Source organism: Mastomys coucha, unplaced genomic scaffold (assembly GCF_008632895.1).
Source record: "Mastomys coucha isolate ucsf_1 unplaced genomic scaffold, UCSF_Mcou_1 pScaffold3, whole genome shotgun sequence".
Lineage (NCBI taxonomy): Eukaryota > Metazoa > Chordata > Mammalia > Rodentia > Muridae > Mastomys > Mastomys coucha.
Window position 1 is genome coordinate 47,862,948 of NW_022196909.1, and position 20,448 is coordinate 47,883,395.

General features: G+C 52.2%; 2 protein-coding genes and 1 long non-coding RNA gene across 5 annotated transcripts in view; 2 read left to right on the plus strand and 1 right to left on the minus strand.

Annotated features, from left to right (window-relative positions):
* Positions 1-2,977: 2,977 nt before the first annotated feature.
* On the plus strand, positions 2,978-7,944 carry LOC116074262 (40S ribosomal protein S10). The gene is made up of 6 exons (XM_031346539.1): positions 2,978-3,110; positions 3,857-4,006; positions 4,096-4,267; positions 6,101-6,178; positions 7,159-7,214; positions 7,860-7,944. The coding sequence occupies exons 2-6, from the start codon at positions 3,857-3,859 to the stop codon at positions 7,899-7,901; spliced, it is 498 nt and encodes a 165-aa protein (XP_031202399.1). The 5' UTR covers positions 2,978-3,110; the 3' UTR covers positions 7,902-7,944.
* Positions 7,945-14,455: 6,511 nt separating this feature from the next.
* Positions 14,456-20,448, plus strand: part of LOC116074261 (diphosphoinositol polyphosphate phosphohydrolase 1) — a 45,660-nt gene continuing 39,667 nt past the window's right edge. Inside the window, exon 1 of one of the 3 annotated variants that reach the window (XM_031346536.1) lies at positions 14,456-14,839. In XM_031346536.1, coding sequence (XP_031202396.1) covers positions 14,741-14,839 — 99 coding nt within the window. In that variant the 5' untranslated portion in view covers positions 14,456-14,740. Of the gene's footprint in view, positions 14,840-15,146; positions 15,275-15,402; positions 15,508-20,448 lie in introns of those variants that run through there. The other 2 variants (XM_031346537.1, XM_031346538.1) reach the window with 2 other exon arrangements.
* LOC116074263 lies at positions 15,228-19,306 on the minus strand. Its single transcript, XR_004112158.1, has 2 exons — positions 18,961-19,306; positions 15,228-16,179 (listed from the first exon to the last, which is right to left on the minus strand). It is a non-coding gene; the product is annotated as an uncharacterized LOC116074263 (long non-coding RNA).

Below are 20,448 nucleotides of genomic sequence, written 5' to 3' on the forward strand. Positions count from 1 at the left end.
TTCCCGTCATTCCCCACACACACACACACACTGCCCTGCCAAATGGTTGCAACTCACAGGTTGAGAATGACTGGCTTAGGTAGACCAGTCCAAGAATGCTCTGGGGTGTATTGGTGTATTGCACACCAATTTAAAAATAATACGGAGCTGGAGAGACGGCTCAGCGTTTACGAGTACTGATTGTTCTTTCAGAGGATTGGGTTCAAATCCCAGCAACCACATGACAGCTCACATCTGTCTGTGATTCCGTGGTCTGACACCCTCACATAGACAGACATGCATGCAGGTTATATACCAATGTGCATAAATTAAAAAGAGGAAGGAAGGAAGGGAGGGAGGGAGGGAGGGAGGGAGACAAATGCCAGGCCGAATGTAGCTATGCCTGCCCTGGCATGCACGAGGGCCTGGGTCAGTCTTTAGCACTGGATAAAACTGGAATGGTTGTGTGCTGGGATAGCTGTGTGGTGAGGTCACTGACCACTGAGCCTGAAGAGTTGATCCCTTTGCCCCCGGGATGAAGGGAAAGAACCAGCAGACACACCAGAAGAGGGCATCAGATCCCATTACAGATGGCTGTGAGCCACCATGTGGTTGCTGGGAATTGAATTCGGGACCTCTGGAAGAGCAGTCAGTGCTCTTAACTGCCGAGCCATCTCTCCAGCCCATTTACTTATTTTTATTCCTTTGTTTTTAAGGGGTGTGTGTATGTGTGTGTGCGTGTGCACAGATTCCAGAGGCGTTGGATCCCCTGGAGATGTGGTGAACCCCGTGATACTTATTGTAGGCCACCAGAAATCTGGGGGGCTGTCAGCACAAAAGCAATGCAACTGAAATGAAGCCAAACACGGGGTGGAGGGGTGGGGGGTGGAAGCGCAGTTTTCCCTGGAAAGATTCAGATGGAGCCCACAAAGGTCATAGAGGAGAGCAGAGTACAAAAGGCTCTCATGAGTTTCCTGGGATGAGCTGACTGGAGGGCAGCCATCATCCAGCCTGATGGATGGAGGAGATGTTTACAGATTAGGGGTGGGGCAGAGCCATGGTGGCCCACGCCTTTAATCCCAGCACTTGGGAGGCAGAGGAGGATGGATTTTTGAGTTTGAGACCAGCCTGGTCTACAGAGTGAGTTCCAGGACAGCCAGGGCTACACAAGAGAAACCCTGTCTGGAAAAATCAAAAAACAAACAAAAAAGCACAGGTTCTGCAGAAACGGCCATATTTTTAGAAGAGACGCTTACATGGCTACAGCCGCACCTGGTTTCTCAGCACTTGAGGCTGTGGGTGGGAGATCTCGAGATTGAGAGCAGCTCAGGCTACAAACTGTGGCATCCCATCTCAGTTCCCCACCAAACAGCTGTAGACCTGGGTTGGGTGGAAAGATGACAGAAGGTAAAGCGGCATGTGGGGGGGGTGCGGGGGGGGAGAAAAGTTCTTTCTCTTGGCGTCCAGTTTGTTTCCTTCCGTGCTGATTGACACACAATAAACTTCAACACAACAGAGAACGCCAATTTGTCTATAAGGAGTATTTTCTAGGGCAGTTCTCCCTACCCGAGAGAGGGGCCTGTTCCTCCACCTCCCCTGGCACTGCCACCATGCTCAGTTAATTTGGTGCTGGGGATCGAACCCCCGGCCTTGTGCATGCGGCCTTGGTGTTGAGAAGCCAGCTCATCAACCAGGCATGGTGGGGCACGCTTGCAACCCCAGCATTTTTGAGGCAGAGGCAGGAATGGAACCTTGTCTCTAAATAAACGAATACCCAATAATAATAAATAAAATGTTTAGTCAGACAGGTAGAGAAGAAATATAAGTTAAAATCAACAGCGTGGGTTGCATTTCTTTGGGCGTGGTTGGTTTGTTTTGAGACTGTGTGCCTCCAGCTGGCCTGGAACTCACTGTTTACAACAGGCTGGGCTTGAACTCACCGAGATCTGCTTGCCTCAGCATCCATACTGCACATCATACCCTACCTTTTAAATTTATTATTATTATTATTATTTTTAGGGAGGGTCTTACTTGGATGTGTCTGGCCTGGATGCTGCCCCACCTGAGAGACTTTAAGAAGTAAGGGGCCAGGCAGTGGTGGCGCACGCCTTTAGTCCCAGCACTTGGGAGGCAGAGGCAGGCGGATTTCTGAGTTCGAGGCCAGCCTGGTCTACAGAGTGAGTTCCAGGATAGCCAGGGCTACACAGAGAAACCCTGTCTGGAAAAACCAAACCAAACCGAACCAAACCAAACCAAACCAAACCAAACCAAACCAAACCAAAAAGAGAATTGACTGCTCTTCCGAAGGTCCTGAGTTCAAATCCCAGCAAACACACAGTGGCTCACAACCATCTGTAAAGAGATCTGATGCCCTCTTCCGGTGTGTCTGAAGACAGCTACAGTGTACTTACATATAATAAATAAATAAATTTAAAAAAAAAGAAGCGTAATTAAAATTTACTCCAGTATAAGCAGAGTTAATGGGGAGTGAGCACTAATTAAGATGACAGTTTCCAGCAGTGGTGGCACATGCCTTTAATCCCAGCACTTGGGAGGCAGAGGCAGTCAGGATTTCTGAGTTCGAGGCCAGCCTGGTCTACAGAGTGAGTTCCAGGACAGCCAGGGCTACACAGAGAAACCCTGTCTGGAAAAAGCAAAACAAAACAAAAATATGAGTTTCTTCCTGCGACTAAATCTGGAATGTGTGAAAAGGATCCCAGCCTTGCACGCTTCCTTTCTGTCCTTCTGGGACAAGGTCTTAAGGTAGCTCAGGCTGGCCTAGTCTCTCCCTGATCTCAGCCCTTGGCCTCCATCCCGACCCCGCTTCCAACGCGGCCCCGCCTCTCTGCACCGACCGCTGGCATGCCAGCTCAGGCTACACTGCGCAGGCTGCGGCCCTGCGGGTGGGCGGTGCGGTGCGCGGAGGGCGGGGCCGGAGGCGGGGCGAGGAGGGCGGCGGGATGCCTCGCACATGCGCCGTAGCGCCGCCCGCGCTGCGCAGGCACTGCCGTGGCCACCCCGGGCGGCGCGCGGGTCCTGCGGGGAGGCGGGGCCACGCAGCCCGGAAGAGACGCCGCGCGGCGCACGCCCCTTCCTTTCCGGCCTCCGCCTGGCACCCTGCAGCCGCCGCGGTGAGTTCCTCCGGCGTCCGGCTTCCATCGGCCGCCATCCGGGCCTTGGCGCCGCCGTAGCGGAGCCGCGTACTCGGGGGCAGGCGCAGGCCGGTCTCGTCCTCCCCGCAGCTCGTCGTGCCATGGCCACCGGGCTTTGGGGGTGGAGTGGTGGGGGGACCCAGCTCTGGGACCCAGGGACTCCGCGGACGAGGACAGGCTGGACCGTCCCGATGGCGCCGGGTGGAGGAGCGGAGTTGGCAGGCCACGTGTAACGGGCGGGTAGCGCCTGGGGCAGGGGTTCAGCGCCCGCCTGCGTGCGATTCCTTCGCCCCAGGCCCCTTTTGCCCTGGCCTGCCCCCACCTCCAGTTACCTTTGGGGAGGAGTTTAACGGGAGCGCTTCGCTCTAGTGTCCCCTCGCAGGGAGTGGAGCGAGCCCTTTCTCTAGCCTTAGGTACGACCTCTCTGGTCCTGTTGTCCCCCCTCATCCCCAAAGCATGGTTGACACGACCCGGAAGGGTCTGTCTACATCCCATCCCTAGACACTTGGCTGTGAGAGCTGGGACAGCAGATGCTTGCGACCCTCTTGCTTTAACTTCCTGGCAGCTTTCTCTCTTCCGACCTGGTGGAGGTGGGGGGACCTGGTCCCTGTGGCGTTTGTCTTGAGTTTTTCCATCCCGTGACTGTGCCGATGGGAACTTGGGATTCTGGCTCCAGGCTGATGAGCATTCCTCTCTTGGTCCCTCCTTTTTTCCCCCCCTTGCAGATGTTGATGCCTAAGAAGAATCGGATCGCCATTTACGAGCTCCTCTTTAAGGAGGGCGTGATGGTCGCCAAGAAGGACGTCCATATGCCCAAACATCCGGAGCTGGCGGACAAGAACGTGCCCAACCTTCACGTCATGAAGGCCATGCAGGTATGGAGGGGGGACCCAGACGGGGAGGGGTTCTCGTCTCCCGAGGAGCTGGGGCCTGCTGACTGAGCTGTCCCGTCTCTGCCCCACAGTCTCTCAAGTCTCGGGGCTACGTGAAGGAGCAGTTTGCTTGGAGACACTTCTACTGGTACCTCACGAACGAGGGCATCCAATATCTACGAGATTACCTGCACCTACCCCCGGAGATCGTGCCCGCTACCCTGCGCCGCAGCCGTCCCGAGACTGGCAGGCCACGGCCAAAAGGTACTCCAAGAGCCTCCTCAGAAACCACCTGGGGGGGGGGTCTTGTGAAACCACATGGGCTTTAATAAGCTCTTTACGTAGCTGGGGACCTTGAACAATTTCTGATCCTCCTGCCTGAGTGCTGGGTGTTATAAGTGTGTGCTACCATTCAGCTCAGTATTTTTTCTTTCTTTTTTTTTCTTTTTCTTTGAGACAGGGTTTCTCTGTATAGCTCTGGCTGTCCTGGAACTCACTCTGTAGACCAGGCTGGCCTCAAAGTCAGAAATCCGCCTGCCTCTGCCTCCCAAGTGCTGGGATTAAAGGCGTGCGCCACCACCGCCCTGCTCAGAAGTGTTGCCACAGCACAGTGGTGTCAGTGCAGGATCTTGGTGGCATCCTAGAACTGTGTGAGATGACATTAAGCTTGAACCGTTTTCACGGCTACAGCCTCCCCACGCCTGCATGTAACCAGGTGGTGTGGCAGAGCTGTCCAGCAGAGAGGGGTGGTGCTGAGTTCAAAGTTGAGCTGTTCACAGTGTGTGCGCGGGCCAGAGAAGCGTTTGTGTATTTACTTGGCAAGGGGAAAAGAAATGAGTAGGACGGAGAAGCTAGCTGTGTATAAGCAGGCCTGAGAGGACGTGGGTCTGTGTTTGTGGTCTGGAACTTACCTGATTCCTGAGATGGTTGCTGGCCCACAGTCAACTGAGCTAAGGTTGCAGCTGCAGGCTGGGTGGTAGGGTAGAAGTATTCCCGAACACAGTTGGGTTTGTCTGGAGAGTGCTTAGCCAGGAAGTTGTGCAGAAGCACCTAAGGGATTCTAGCAGTTTGTGGGCCCATGTCTCTCCTGAATACACCCTGGGGAAACCAAGCTTGTGAAGGAGCCCCTGGTGGTGCATGCCTTGGATCCTAGCACTTGAGGCAGAGATGCTGTGAGATTTGAGAGTCAGGTGAAGTCAAACCAATATATAAAAATAAAGGTTGTGGCAATAACTTTGTCATTTTGAGACAGTTTCTCAGACTGTCCTAAAACAGATCAGGTTGGCCTTAAACTCAGATCCACCTGCCTCTGCTTCCTGAGTGCTGAGATTGAAGGCTGTGTGCCACCACACTCAGCCTTCCAGGTAGAAATGTTAATACCATCACTCAGAAAGCAGATGCAGGCTAGGGCTACAGAACCAGGCCCTGTCTAAAAAACCGTTTTAAGTGGCTATGTCCCTTTCAGGTGTGTGGGAGGCAAGGGGAAACTGGAAGGCTGGGGACAACTTTGAAAGTTGGGTCTTTTTTCCCAGTGAAATCTGGGGTTAAGTTCAGGTCTCCAGGATTTCATAGCACCTTTTATGGACTGAACTGCCACTGGCCGCCTGCTTCTGGTTTCTTGTTTGTTTTGCTGTCCTGGAACTCTGTAGACCAGGCTAACCTCAGACTCAAGAGATCTGCCTTGTTTTTGCTTCTTGAGTGCTTGGATTAAAGGCTTATACCACCACTCAGCTTGGTTTTTTGTTTGTTTTGTTTTGTTTTTGAGACAGGGTTTCTCTTGTATGGCCCTGTCTGCCCTGGAACTCACTCTGTAGACCAGGCTGGCCTCTGCCTCCTCCCAAGTGCTGGGATTAAAGGCATGCTCCACCGCTGCCTGGCAACCCAGTTTGTTTTAATCAAGATATGAGGAACCAAAATACTAGTAGTGAAAAGTTCCCCTGGGGACATCAAAGTTGGTGGCACTGTTCTGGGTTTGTAGGATTGATATTCCTTTACAGTCTGGCTCCCAGAGAGAGCTGGGAGCACACTGCATTGCCAGTTTTTCCTGTGTTTAGTCATTTGCTGTCTTGCACTCACGATATAAATTGGTTTCTGTAGGTCCAGAGGGTGAGAGACCTGCAAGATTCACAAGAGGGGAGGCCGACAGAGACACCTACAGAAGGAGCGCTGTGCCACGTGAGTAGCTCCTCTGCCTGGGGTAGGACTCAGATTCTAATAAGTTCGCCCCGGGTGTGGACGAGAGATCCTTGGTGTGGGAACTGGGGGAAGGCCTGTTGTTGGGAGAGCTGAACCGCCATCCTTTGGGAGAGAGTCCTTGCCTTGAGCCTGCCGGTCACCAGTGGGGAGCTGAGAGTGGCTCCGTGATGCCCTTGTCACTGAGCTCGCAGTTAGTCACTGGGGAAGGTGCTGCAGGTGGGTCAGGGAAGCAGGGTCACAGAAGTGAGGATCAAGCAAACACCTAGAAGGGCCAGCTGGGCTCCCAAGAAATATAGGGGAGCCTGCGGTGTGTGGCTAGCTTTTCCTTACCGTCCTTTCTGCGCTCTGTGCTTGGAGGTGAACATGGAGCCTGAACACCATCCACAGCTGTGGTGAGGGGATCCTCCAGGTACGGCCTGTGAGGACAAGCACTCTGATTGGGGACAAAGTGACCCAGCAGCAGCCTGTGGTGCCAAGGGGACAGAGCAGTCTCCGATTGTAATACCTGCTGAAGCGTGCTCTGTTGGCCTCTGCTCACCCACCCCATAGGAACTGAATTCGAGTGTAAAGCCCGTGTTAGTGGAAACATGTTCTTTGGCTGCTAATGTGTTTTTAGCATTACCCTCAAGTGTTGTTGTAATGTCTGACCTAAACCATGCTTTACAACCCGTTACCCCTCACCCCTCTTCCTTCACTCTGACATCTGACTCTCCCCTGGGCCAAGCCTCTTGTTCACTTTGGTTCTTGGTGGTCAGAGCAGCGTCTCTGGAGGAGGGGATGGTTAGCAGGTTGGTCTCTGCCGCCTGGCATCACAGTTACTGAGTTTGGAGGATGACAAGGGGACCTGAAGGGGCGGCCGAGGCAGGCCGTGTTCCCACTGCCAGCTCATTGGTGAGGAGACTGGCCCTTCTTAGCTCCCAGAGGGCAGATCTCTGAGGACTCTTAATTTCTCTTTCCAGCTGGAGCTGACAAGAAAGCTGAGGCTGGGGCTGGTTCAGCAACTGAATTCCAGTTTGTGAGTATCTTGTCTGCTCTCTAGTCACTGGGCCTGGCCTGGGTGAGTGGGTTCTGGGGCTGTGATGGCTCCTTCCCCTCCCACATTGGGACCAGCTCTGCAGTGGAGAGCGAGAATGTTTTGTGTGTCATGTCTGTGGCACACTCTTATTAACTGATACCTAGGGCCCAGCCTCTGAGTTTACTTCATGACATTCAAAACTAAACACTGGTGATTCTGTGGGTTCCCGAATAGAATTGCCCCACAATCAGATTTGATCTTGGTTCCCTTCCGCCTTGGTTTCTCTGAAATGGAGACAGTTGCCACCATAAAGGCACATGTAGACCTCTGATCCACTTTGCCTGTCTGCTGTGGAGCTGCAGTCTTATGAAGGCCCCATGGCAAGGCCTCACAGACCGTAGATCTCAGATCTCTGAGGAAAAGGCTCTAGGGCAGGGGTCCCTAGGCCGGGGCTGCCTTAGCTCCCAACAGTGACCCTGTAGCCGTAGCCTTCCTCTAGCAGTGGGAAACTCAGTGCTCCACAGCCAGTGGGGGTGGGGCTAGGGTGGAATGGTCTTCTCCCGGCTGCTTGCTTTTGGGGTGTATCCAGTGAGGAGGCCCTCTGAGTTGGGCCACCGCTAATGCTCGTTTGCTTTTGTCTTGCAGAGAGGCGGCTTCGGTCGTGGGCGTGGTCAGCCACCCCAGTGATTTTGGAGACTGTTGTATTGAATAAACTTTAAAGAAAAACGTGTCCACTTATGTATTTTGTGTAGCCTAAAGGGGGCTGGTTCAAGTGTATGTGGATGGAGTGAAGCTTACCTGGTTTTGGGAGACTCTCCTTCCTGCAGAGTGGGTTCAGTGCAGAGCTGTGTGCAGTAAGGGTTTGGGGCCTCTACCTCACACCAGCACTGGAAGCCGCTTTGAACTTTTTTGGTTTCTCTGTGTAGCCCTGGCTGTCCTGTCTGTAGGCCAGGCTGGCCTTGAACTCAGAAATCCACCTGCCTCTGCCTCCCAAGTGCTGAGACTAAAGGCGTGCCACCACCGCCCACCCAGTTTGAGCTTTTGATCGCCCTTGGCCTAGTAGAGTAGGGAGTGCTGGGAGAGGCCTGGAGTTCAAACCCTGGCACTGACAACTTAAGGTCTGCTCAGGTCTGTAAGGCTGGGCCGCTCTAGTTCCAGCTTGGAAGGTAAGCCACTGGAGTCCTTACTTATGGCACCCTGGGGGGAAAAGTGAGTGGAGGTTTTTCTGGGCCTTGAGTGGTGTCAACTAGGTGTGAGAGATGGAGAGATGAAAATGTTACTTATAGGTAGCAGCAAGAGGTGTCCCAATGGATACAGCATGCCCATTATGGTGCCAGGAGGGAGCTTGGTGGTGGGTGAGTGGGCATAGGGATCCGTCCTTTATCTGCAGGTCAGTCACTGGCCACCCAAGGCTGGGGCAGGGGTGGTTGGTTCAGAACTGCATCTCTTCAAAGTGCATCCAAGGATTTGGATGAGCAGGGACCAGGCTTAATGAAAGCTGTAATCGGTCTCAGTAAGTCACCCTCCAGGTAGCCCTTGACTGGTTGGACCACTAGGTGGCAGTGCGCGAGTCTTTAGTGCGCAGTTGAATTTTAAGCCCCGGGCTTTGGAACTTGAACACCAAGCCATACGAGCTTCCTGTTGGCTGTGAAGTTCACCTTGCAGTGTTGGCTTCCCTGCAGAGACCTCAGCTCCCAGGCAGTTCTTGCGCCTTCACATTTAGCCTGGGTTTCCCATGGAAGTCAGCAGCTCCTGGCCTGTGGCCTATCTAGGCCTGCCAGGTTTTACTCCGCAGTTGGTTTTTCTGTTACTAAAATGCCACTGTTTTTCAATTTGGGTTCTCATATAAATTAGCTGTGGGTTTACTTTGAGGTGGTAAACATCCTGCTTGTGTGTTGTACAAAAGTTTATCCGCCCCACCCCCCGAATTGAAAACAAAACCAAAATGGGATCTTGGCAAGGATGATGGTACACACCTTGAATCCCAGCACTAGGGAAGCAGAGGCAGGTGGGTCTGTGAGTTTTAGTTTACATAGTGAGACTCAAAAACCTCCAAAGCCATGTTCTATGGTTAAGATCAACCCGAACTGGTTTATCTCAGTCTTTCCTATGCTGGGACTGTAGGTAGGCGTGTGCCATCGGATAGGTCTAACATCTAAGATCACTCATAGGCTGGGAAACGCAAGGTTGTAAGGAAATCTGTTCTTGGTAATGGTTGTCTCTTGCTAGTTCTTTCTTAGGGGCTCAGGGATATGTGCCCTGAATATGTTGGCTCATGCCTGTAATTACTGTGGGATAGAGGCAGATTCAAAAGTTCAAGGCCAACCTTTGCAACATAGCAGGTTTGTGGCCTGGCTTAGGCTCAGATCCTGTTCAAACCAAATGCTAAGTTTGCCTTCAGGCATCTCGGCTAGAAAACCCAAACCGGGGGGGTGGGGGGGTGGGGGGGTACGGGACTTTTTTAGTCCCGGCACTTGGGAGGCAGAGGCAGGTGGATTTCTGAGTTAGAGGCCAACCTGGTCTACAGAGTGAGTTCCAGGACAGCCAGGGCTACACAGAAACCCTGTCTCGAAAAACTGATAAAAAGAGAACCCAAACCTGGGTGGGTGGTGGTGAATGCCTTTAATTCAGCACTCAGGACAGACTGGTCAGGACAAGGGAACAGGGAGTTCAGAATAACCAGGACTGCACAGAGAAAGCCTGTCTCAAAATCAAAACCCAAACCGAAAAACCTGCTGTGTAACAATACCAGGTGTTATCCGAAAACTTAGAAAACCTTGAGGGCAGTGGGTAGGGTAGTGAAGTTGGGCAGGGCACACTTAGGTCAGGTCACTTGAGGAAGGTGGATTACGGACAGCAAGAGACCAATAACAAAAGGGTACTTAGTTCATCACCAAGCCTGAGGCTCAGTTCACCTCGGGTTCACTTGCTTGTCAGCTTGTGAAAGCTGTCCTTGGACCTCCACATGTGCACTGTACATGCTTGACTGCCCCATTCATGTAGTAGACATTTGACAAAATACTAAGTGTCCAGGGGCTGGAGAGATCGCTCGGCCGTTCAGAGCACTGCTGTTCTTCCAGAGGACATGGTTCAATTCCCAGCACCCACATGGCAGCTCACAACTGTCTATAACACCAGTTCCAGAGGATCACATACATGCAGGCAAGACAAATGCATATAAAATTAAAAAAAACTCAAAACCCTTAAATATTCAAGTATTGTTACCACCATAAAGGGTTCGTAGTAGTGGCAGCGAATGTGTTGATTAGCTTGGCTTGCTCATTTAATATGTATCCCATTTACAAAAATCACTGTTCTCACAGATGTACATAATTATTTACCAGCTGAGAAGATAACTGGGCTGGCCAGATGGTTTGGTGGCAGGACCAGAGTTTAGATCCCAGCACCTATGTTGGATGGCAGGCAAACGGGTGTAACTGCAGCTTCAAGGGGTCCGGCACCCTATTCTAGCCACTGTATTAACTCTGACAGACACAAATACAGAAAATGACAATCTTGTTTGGGCCTTAGGTGTGTGTTCTGAGATAGAGTTCACGATGCAGGCCAGGGTGGCCTCCCAATGCTGCTATTCAATGATGTGGCCATTGAAACAAAAACTTCAACAATGGAGGTGAGAAAAAAAAAAGTCTCCAGACTCATACAGGCTGACCCTGAACTGCTATCCTCCTCCCTGTACCTCTCTAGTGCTGGGGTTACAGGTCTGGGTGACCAGGGCAACTAGCAGAGAGCGGGAACCAGCAGAAGCACAGGGTGTCTTAAAACATTGAAGCCCTCAGTCCAGAATCAAGGGGAGACATCTCAGACTCTCTGTCTGGCCATTGGCTGCTCTGGCTGCCCAGCGGTCATGGTGAGGCACTGCAAGAAAGTCAGCAAGAAGACCAGGGAGATCCGTCCTTCTCTCGGGTTTAAGAGAGGAAGCCAGGACAGCATGGGGACATGGCTGGGGAGAAGGATGAGAGGTCTTGTTGGGCAGTTCCAGCCTGTGGAAGCCTGAGATAAATGTGTGGGCCAGGTCCAGAGGAACAGCCACTGGAGAAATAAGCCTTGCCTGCTTGACTGACACATCAAAGAGGCCATTGTGAGGAAAAGGGCATCTTTAAAGAGGATGAAATATGCAGTGGGAGAGGAGAGGAGGCCGAGAAATGACAAGGACCAGCTTCAGTATGGAGAGAGGTTCCCAAGAGAATGGGATCCAAGCCTGCTCCTCTCTCTGTCTCTGTCTCTGTGTGTTTTCTGCTTGGCACTAGACAGCTTTTTCTTCCTGCTAGTAAAAATTCTAAAAGCTATCTAGATAGCTCATTGGTCTTCTGACCAAAGTCAGAAAGGATGCTATAAAAAATTATTGGATCTCCCATCCCAACCAAGTTACAAATCCTGTTAGAGAAAATTCTTTTTTGGTTTATGGAGACAGGGTTTCTCTGTGTAGCCCTGGCTGTCCTGGAACTCACTCTGTAGACCAGGCTGGCCTCGAACTCAGAAATCTGCCTGCCTCTGCCTCCCAAGGGCTGGGATTAAAGGCGTGCGCCACCACCGCCCAGCTGAGAAAATTCTTTTTTTTTTTTTTTAAAGATTTTATTTATTTATTATATGTAAGTACACTGTAGCTGTCTTCAGACGCACCAGAAGAGGGCATCAGATCTCATTACGGGTGGTTGTGAGCCACCATGTGGTTGCTGGGATTTGAACTCATGACCTTCTGAAGAGCAGTTGGTGCTCTTCCCCGCTGAGCCATCTCACCAACCCCGAGAAAATTCTTGAAGAGCTGTTTTCACTTTCCAGAGAGTTTTAGAGAGCTCAGCTCTCGATAGAGAAAAATTCTAAAGAATTGCTATGCTTTGCTAGCTCATCTCAAGCAGACCAAAAGCCCAGTTGATATTTACATTATCAACTCAGTCATTGACTTCAGGTTTCCTTCTGGTCATGCTGAGTCAGCATCCTATGACCCCCATCCCCTTGATTTTTAGGAGACAGCAAGTGCACTTTTTCTCTAAACAGTGTGTGAGCTCTCAGAGATCTGTCTGCCTCCGTTAAGCACAGACAATAAGCTCGTTGGGTGGGGTCCTGCCCTCAGGTTACCATTTCCAACATTCCTCGCCATCTCTCCAGCCCCATCGAACTCTTGTCTTTAGAGCTCTTTCCCACCGCCTTAAGGGCTGCCCTGAAGGTATTTGCTGAGACCTAGCCACATCCTCGCCTCCTTGACTTGTGCTGTTTCTAATTATAATGGAGTCATTAGAGTTGAGAGGGAGGCCGTTCCCTAGAAGGAAGAGTCCTCCTCCTCTGCTAGTGCGGGTTCCAGAAAATGTGTACATTATCACACAAACAAGCCTTGCATCCACAGCAGCCATTGACACTGGTGGAGGCTCACACCAGGGATCTGTCCCCACCAAGGCCACACCAGGCTCCACAAGGGACTAAGAAGGCCCCAGGATGAAGCAAAGTTTATGGAAGCTATAAATCAAACGGGACTTTAAAATTCTGAAGAGTACCCCCAGGAAGCATCAATAGGCATAGTTCTAGTTTGTTGGGCTTTTTTGTTTTGAAAAAGACTTATTTTAGCCGGGCGGTGGTGGTGCACGCCTTTAATCCCAGCCCTTGGGAGGCAGAGCCAGGTGGATTTCTGAGTTTGAGGCCAGCCTGGTCTACAGAGTGAGTTCCAGGACAGCCAGGGCTACACAGAGAAACCCTGTCTCAACAAAACAAAACAAAACAAAACAACAAAACAAAAGATTCATTTTATGTACATGAGTGCACTGTCGCTGTCTTCAGACACACCAGAAGAGGGCATCAGATCCCATTACAGATGGCTGTGAGCCACCGTGTGGTTGCTAGGAATTGAACTCGGGCTCTTCATTTCATTTTTGAAAAAGTTACAATGTGCGTGGACACATATGTCATAGATAGAGCACTTGTGGCATTGAAGACAATTTGTGGGAGGTGGTTCTCTCCTTTTGCTACGCGGCTGCCAGGGATCTAGCTCAGGTTGTCAGGCTGCATGGCCAGCGCCTTTTTAAACTTGGGCCCCTCTAGACTACTGATGAGTATACTACATACAAGATCAGATGTCCCAGTAACGTCATTTGCAGCCAGGCCTGACCACTTAAGCTCAGTTTCCTGGTCCCGTGTGGTGGGAGAAAACGGATTGATATAGGTTGCCTTCTGACCCGACAGAAGCAATCATGGCGCACACACCTGACCCCACACACGAATTCATACTGTGGGATGTATTTGTAAATCTTGAATATCTTGACAGAATTTTCCAAACGTTTTAGTACATGGTAATAGCGCCCGTTTTGGTGCAGGGACGCTGTACCCCACTTTCACGTCCTCCAAGGGGGGGGTCATCGCAATGTATAGTCACTGCCTGAAACGATATTTCCTGATGCACGTGCGTGTGCTGTGCACACTCTCTCTGTCTCTCCCTTTCTGCTCCTCCTGATTACGAGGATGCCTTCCTTCCTTTTCATTTATTTTATTTTGTTTTTTCGAGACAGGGTTTCTCTGTGTAACCCTGGCTGTCCTGGAACTCACTCTGTAGCCCAGGCTGGCCTCGAACTCAGAAATCCGCCTGCCTCGGCCTCCCAAGGGCTGGGATTAAAGGCGTGCGCCACCACGCCCGGCCCCCTTTTTTAATTTTCTTTTGCAGTGCTAAGGTTCGAATCCACTCCTCAAGCATGTCAAGCAAGTGGTCTGGCCCTGAGCTTCACTCCTGGGTAGCTTTTGCCTTTTTTCTTTCTTTCTTCTTTTTTTTTTTTTTGCACAAATAACTACAGGATGCACCAATGTCCTGACAGCTACCCACTGACCGCAAAGAACAGACACTCGCCCCGCCCCGCTCCCGATCCGACGGTCTGCGCCGAGGGACAGCAGCCCTCCCCGTCCTCTGAGCCGCGCGACCTTGGATCCGGCTGGGCCGCTGCCCCGGTGACCTTGGACTGGCCTCTGCTCCCTGCGCAGCGGCGGCCCGGGACCGTGGGGTCTCGGGGGGTGGCCCACGCGCCCGCCGCGCCGCGCCTCCCCCGGCTTCCGCGGTTCCCCAGCCCTACGCTGTCTGCGTAGTGGCCGCGCCAGCTCCCGCAGCCTCCAGGGCGGACGCGCCTGCGCGCCGGGCGCGATTCCCGAACGCCGCCAGAGCTGCGTTGCGCTACGCTGTGCTGAACTGCGCACGCGCAGCCGCCCAGCGAGCCCGCGCGCCCTTACGGCGCTGACGCAGCGCGTCCAAAATGGCGGCGCGGTCGTCGTCGGGGGCGGCGGCGGCGGTCGAGGGGGCGGCGGCGGCGACGACGGCGGCGCGGGGCCTGGGCCGGGGGCAATGAGGCTGTCCCGCCGCGGAGCCGTATAGCCGACCCGCAGACCCTCCTCGCCGCGCTCCTCCCGCCGGAGCCTGGGGCGCGCGCGCGCGTGCGCGGCCGTCCGCAGCAGGCTCGCCCGCCCGCTCGCTCGCCCGCCCGCCCTCGACTCCGAGGCCCCGCACCGCACCCCCCACCCCATCCCGGGCCCGGAGGATGATGAAGCTCAAGTCGAACCAGACCCGCACCTACGACGGCGACGGCTACAAGAAGCGGGCCGCGTGCCTGTGCTTCCGCAACGAGAGCGAGGAGGAGGTGAGGCTCCCGGTCCCCGGAGGGGGGTTCCCCTGCGGAGAAGGGGGATGGGGAGGGGAGGAGAGCGGAGGCAGGGGGATGCCATTCCGGGGCGGGCCGTCGGGGGCCGGCCGCCGTTCGCCCGGGGCGACGGCTCGGCGGCACACGTGCACGGGGCGCAGGTCGGCCTTTGTGGCGGAGCGGAGGGCGGCTCGCTCCCGCGGGGAGGTGGCTGCGGGCGAGCCGGGGCCAGCCGTTCGATTCTAACGTTGAGATGATGCGTCGGTGTGGTCGAGGCTGAGAAGCAAGGGCATTGGGCACGGTGGTGGTGGTGGATGATGATGATGTTGTCGATATTGTTATCATTATTATTATTATTATTGACCAAAAACTTGAGCATCGAAAGCTGTACATATGAAGATCTTTATCCCGACGTTTCTCTCTCTGCTGTGCCCAGTAGGTGCTAGGAAAGCCGAAAATCTTAAGAGCCTGTCCCTTGTCCCTTAAAGGAACTTAAAAAAAAAAAATGTTATTTTCCGGCCTCACAAAGCCGTTTCCGTGGCGATGGGCGGGCGGGGGGGATTCGGGAAAGGCGCGTGGTTGGTAAATCCGCAAAGAATAGCTAGCTGCTTTCGGAAATCCATAGAATGCCCCGTGGGGACGCGTTTGCTGCCGTCGTGTGCAGGGTGGTAAGATGGATGGATGATGATAAGATGGCAGTTGGCTTGAAAACAATGAAGGGCAGCAATGGCACTGAGTAGGGCTCCTCCCGGCCGTCGGCGGTGGCCGGGATGGCGAGCCTGCCTGCCCTGCGGAGAGCTGCGGACTGCGGCGTCGGGTGGAAATGGGCGGCAGGAGCTGGACCCGTTATGCTAAGAGAAGCTGCGATGAAAGGGCGGACGCAGTGCCTGGAGCCACGGTCGGGGGGCGGGGGGGACGGGACTGCAGCTAAGCCACGGCCTGGAGGAGACGAGTGGAAGAAAGCATTCTTTGTGCGGTTGAGGGATGGCAAAACGGGGGTTTGGGCGAAGGTATGCTTTGTTACTTTCCCTCCATCACAGAAGGTCCCCAGAAGACGCGCCTGGTCAGCAGAGGTCGCGTTGTAAGTGGCCGAGCGCGCTTTGGAATCCGCGAAGTAAAACTGTCCGTGGGCTGAAGGCTGCTCGAGCTTTGTTCTCCTCGTTGTCATATGGGAGGGAAGTCAGATGGGACCCGGGCTGCTAGCGGGTGGAAAGCTAATTAGCGTAATGGCAAGCTTCGATTGCAGCGCTGCGGTGGTTAGGTCCCTCCATGTTTGTAAGTAGAAGGTTGTGTAGTTTAGTCGTGAAGACAGCAAGAGCTTTTGTCTTAAAAAGATCATCCTAGAAGTGAAAATGTGAGTATTTTGGATAAATACTGGAAACTTAAGATCCTTAACAAAGGAACGACCGATTTTCTAATTTTGGTTGAAAGTTTTATTAGGGACTGGAGGCAGGTTTGATGCCCATGCTTGCTTTCGTGTCTGGGCCACCTATTGCCTTGTACAGGGGAGACCAGGCGTAGGACTTGATTTTTTTTTTTTTAAAGGAGTTTAAGATTTTAAACTGTGCCAGGCAGTGGTGGCACAGGCCTTTAAAAATCTCAGCACTTGGGAGGCAGAGGCAGGTGGATTTCTGAGTTTGAGGCCAGCCAGCGCTACACAGAGAAACCCTGTCTCCAAAAAAAGACCAAAAAAAAAAAAAAGGTTTGCAGACCTGGCTGGTGTTGTGTTCAGCGAAACAAGCAGGCTTTAAATGAAGAGCCTACTAAGGTGCGGGGTCTGCTAAGTGGGATTTACAGACCAACACCTGTCGACCCAGAGGGGATTTTGATAGTCTCAGTCTGGAGGGATTTTGGAGCACAAAGTAATGTGAGGTACGGTTTAACACCCAGGTGATAGAATTGTGTTGGAAGGGAAGTGAGGGGTTAGTTCCAGGGAAACTTCTGTGTTCTCAGTAGCTGTGCCAGAAATTGCTGGTACCTCTGAAATTCTCACTGGAGAGGGCATTCCATCCAGTTTTATTTTATTTTTTTAATGGGCACAGTGGCTTTAATCAAAAGAGACTCATTTATTACTAGCACAATGCTAAGTAATAAAGTAAGTGTAAATGTGACCTTGATTTTTAAATTTAAGTAGCCAGTGTCAAGAAACATACATACATTGTAAAGAAAGAGATTAAAACATTTAAAAAAAAAAAAAGGACCAAAAATCACTCAGCATCAGGAAGCTGACATAGATCCAGGCCAGGCAGTGAAAGCATCAGCGCCCACCCAGGTCAGGACACACGAGTTCTTAGTAGTCCCTGAGTTCTCACTGGAGTGAGGTATCTACAGTCAGGAAGAACAGACGGGAGCAAGCTCAGAGCTCGGAGTGGGGAGACAGGAAGACCCCGAGCCACACGGCGCTGGTGGGGCCTTTCTTCCAAACTTGTGGCTGTTTTCCTGATGGTAAATTGAGATTAACAGGGGAAAAAGTTCCCTGCTTATGGGTACTACTAGCTGCCCCTAACATTTCTGTAAATGGGCATTCGTGGTAGCTGGCACAGTTGCCAGGGTGCTGTGGTGGTACCCTGAATCATTGCTCGGCACCTGTTCTCCCCACCCACCCACCCTCGAGTGGAGTTCCGCATTCGTGCAGACTGTTGTACTTAGTGTTGTCTATCCCTCAGTCCCGTCATGGTGGACCTTAATTCAGCGTGACACTTAGGTCAGAAAGGATCGCTGGGGGCGGGCGGCTTTAGAAATACTGCAAATGTGTGTTCTGAGAGAACTCACTGCTAGTTACATGCACAGGCAGGCTGCAGAGCTGAACAGCCACCGGAGGACTTGGCTGGGGATGCCTACCTCCTAGTGTTTCCATTTATTATCCCATTCAGAGGCAGGGTGTACCAACAGACCATTCACCATGTGGGTGGCATGGTGAAGAGGGCTGGGCTGCAGCTCCGTGCTTCTTTTTGTCTGTTTTGATTTGGGCAGATACTTGTTTTGGAGACACATTGGAGTCCCGGGCTGGCCTTGAACTCCTGATCTTCCTGCCTCTAGGAATTTCTGGGAGCACTGCTCAGCTGAAATACTTAAGATATGTTTGCTTCTCCTTCAGAGCTGAGTGGACCCAGAGCCCCTTGCATACTATGCACGTGCTCTGTCACTAAGCCACTCGCACAGCTCTGTATTTTTAAGACTTATTTTATATGTATGAGTATACTGTTGTTGCTGTCTTCAGACACAGCAGAAGAGGGCGTCAGATCCCATTACAGATGGTTGTGAGCCACCGTGTGGTTGCTGGGATTTGAACGTAGGACCTCTGGAAGAGCAGTCAGTGCTCTTAACAGCTGAGTCATCTCTCCAACTCTGTCAGCTCTGTTTTTATATTTAATTTTTGGTTCTACAAAGATTAGCAAATATACCAATATACTTTATGGATTTTGAATCAGCCATGTCCTTCAAGTAATGCAGACCATCTTTGTCATATTCAACCTTGACTCTCCTAAAGTCATCCCAGGGAGGTTGCTCTTCTTCCCGGCCTCTGATGAGAACTGAGAGGACTTGTGTATGCCCTCTGCCCTCCTAGTGGGCGGGTTGAGGAGTGTCTTTAGGAATGGACAGTGATGGGCGCTGACCTCTGAGAAAGGTCACTGATGCACCTGTGACGCTCTAGTGCCTAGGAGAGTCAGGGCAGCCAGTGTTAGCTCAGTGAGTCTTTTGTTTGTTTGTTTTCCGAGACAGGGTTTCTCTGTGTAGCCCTGGCTGTCCTGGAACTCACTCTGTAGACCAGGCTGGCCTCGAACTCAGAAATCCACCTGCCTCGGCCTCCCAGGTGCTGGGATTAAAGGTCTGAGTCTTACCATGTATTTAATGTATTTGTGTGTGTGGGTACTGGGGGCCTGTGTCTGCCGTGGCCTGGTGTCCAGGTCAGAGGACAAGCATCAGTACTTGTTTCCACTGGCTTGAGGGAAGCTTTCTTTGCTGCCAGGCAAGCCAGGCTCCTTGGTCTCACACTCGGGGACCCTCCTGTCTCCACTTTCTAAGGCTTGCAGATACAGGCCACCCTAACTGCTATGAGTTTGAGCTCTTGTCACCTCAAATGCTTTCTCCAAGGACTTCCTTAAAAGAGAGGTTCATACCTAGGGCTTCCCTGTGGTGCCAGGTTAGCTGCGTGGGTACCTGTTTGCTGTTTTCTCAGACTCTTGAGCTCACCAAGTCGATGGGGAGTGGGCTGGCTCTGGAGATCCTGGGTGGGATGGACTCTGGTGGCCCGGGTGTTTGTCTCTGAAATCCCTCAGAGAGAGAGGTAGGCGTCACTGTCACTGCAGAACACATCTAGCAAGCTCAGAAGAGGGCTGGAGAGCCCTGGGGCAGTCCCTGGGTGGTGACAAGGGCTTCAGCCAGCTCAGGCCCTGTGGTGCCGGGTGTCTTGTCCAGTGTGACATTGTTGTAAGGTCACAGTGGGGGCGTTTCTGCTCTTCATTTCTAAAGCAGTCTTGGGGGCTTTTCTCTGATTCCCCCTCTTCCCACACTGTGGGTGTGGTCTGAGGTCACACTGTACGTCCTTGTTTTCTTGGGTTTGTCTTCTTCGGAGGGTCTTCACTGTGTTGTCTAGGATGGCCCTTACTCAGCAGGGAGACCAGCATGGGCTTGCACTCTCCTTGCTCCTGCTTTGACCAGCCTCCTACCTGCTGGGATTGATGGCAGCGCTCACCACCACTACCACCAACACCACCGTCACTGCCGCCATCTAAAACCGCTCCTTGCCCCACCTTTTGTTCCTAAACCATTCTTATTTCTCAGTCACGAGCGCACATCTTCTGTGTGTAGCCCATGACTCTCTTCCTCACCTGGTGTAGGTTAGAAGGACCTCTCTTTAGGAGTACTTTGTTTGGAAATGTGGGTTTGCTGTGTAGTCCTGAACTCAGAGATCTGCCTGCCTCTGCCACCAGAGTGCTGGGATCAAAGGCATGCGCCACTGTGCCCAGCTAGGAGTACATTTGCTTTATCATTTCTATTTCTTGAGAGAGAGGGAGAGAGAGACTGTGTGTGTGTATGTGTGTGTATGTGTGTGTGTGTGTGTGTGTTTGCATGTGTGGAGACCACAGGTCAGTTGTTGTCCACCTTATATTGTTTGTTTTTGAGACAGGGTCTCTTGTTGGCCTGGAGCTCACTGGCCTGTCAGCGAGCGTCAGAGAGCCACCCGTCTCCATTCCCAGTGTTAGGATTATAAAGGTGTGCACCATGTTCTTTTAAGATTTTATTTATTTGTCACACATACATACATATATACTCATCATATTTACAAATATGTGTGTGTGAGTAAATATGATGAGTACACTGTTGCTGTCTTCAGACACACCAGAAGAGGGCGTCAGATCCCATTACAGATGGTTGTGAGCCACCATGTGGTTGCTGGGAATTGAACTCAGGACCTCTGGAATAGCAGTCGATGTGCTTAACTGCTGAGCCATCTCTCCAGCCCCACCATGTTTTTTAAAAAAGGAAAACTCTGGGCTCTGGGTCATAAAATCAGGTCCTTATGGTTGTTCATTACCAGCTAAGCTATCTCCCTAGGCATACATTTATGTGTGTATACACTTCCCCCCTCTCCATATATATAAAAC

Coding starts and splice junctions, on each gene's coding strand:
- LOC116074262 (XM_031346539.1), top strand. CDS start 3,857: ATGTTGATGCCTAAGAAGAATCGGATCGCCATTTACGAGCTCCTCTTT. Junction 4,268..6,100: donor TGGCAGGCCACGGCCAAAAG/GTACTCCAAGAG, acceptor TGGTTTCTGTAG/GTCCAGAGGGTGAGAGACCT. Junction 7,215..7,859: donor CAGCAACTGAATTCCAGTTT/GTGAGTATCTTG, acceptor TTTGTCTTGCAG/AGAGGCGGCTTCGGTCGTGG.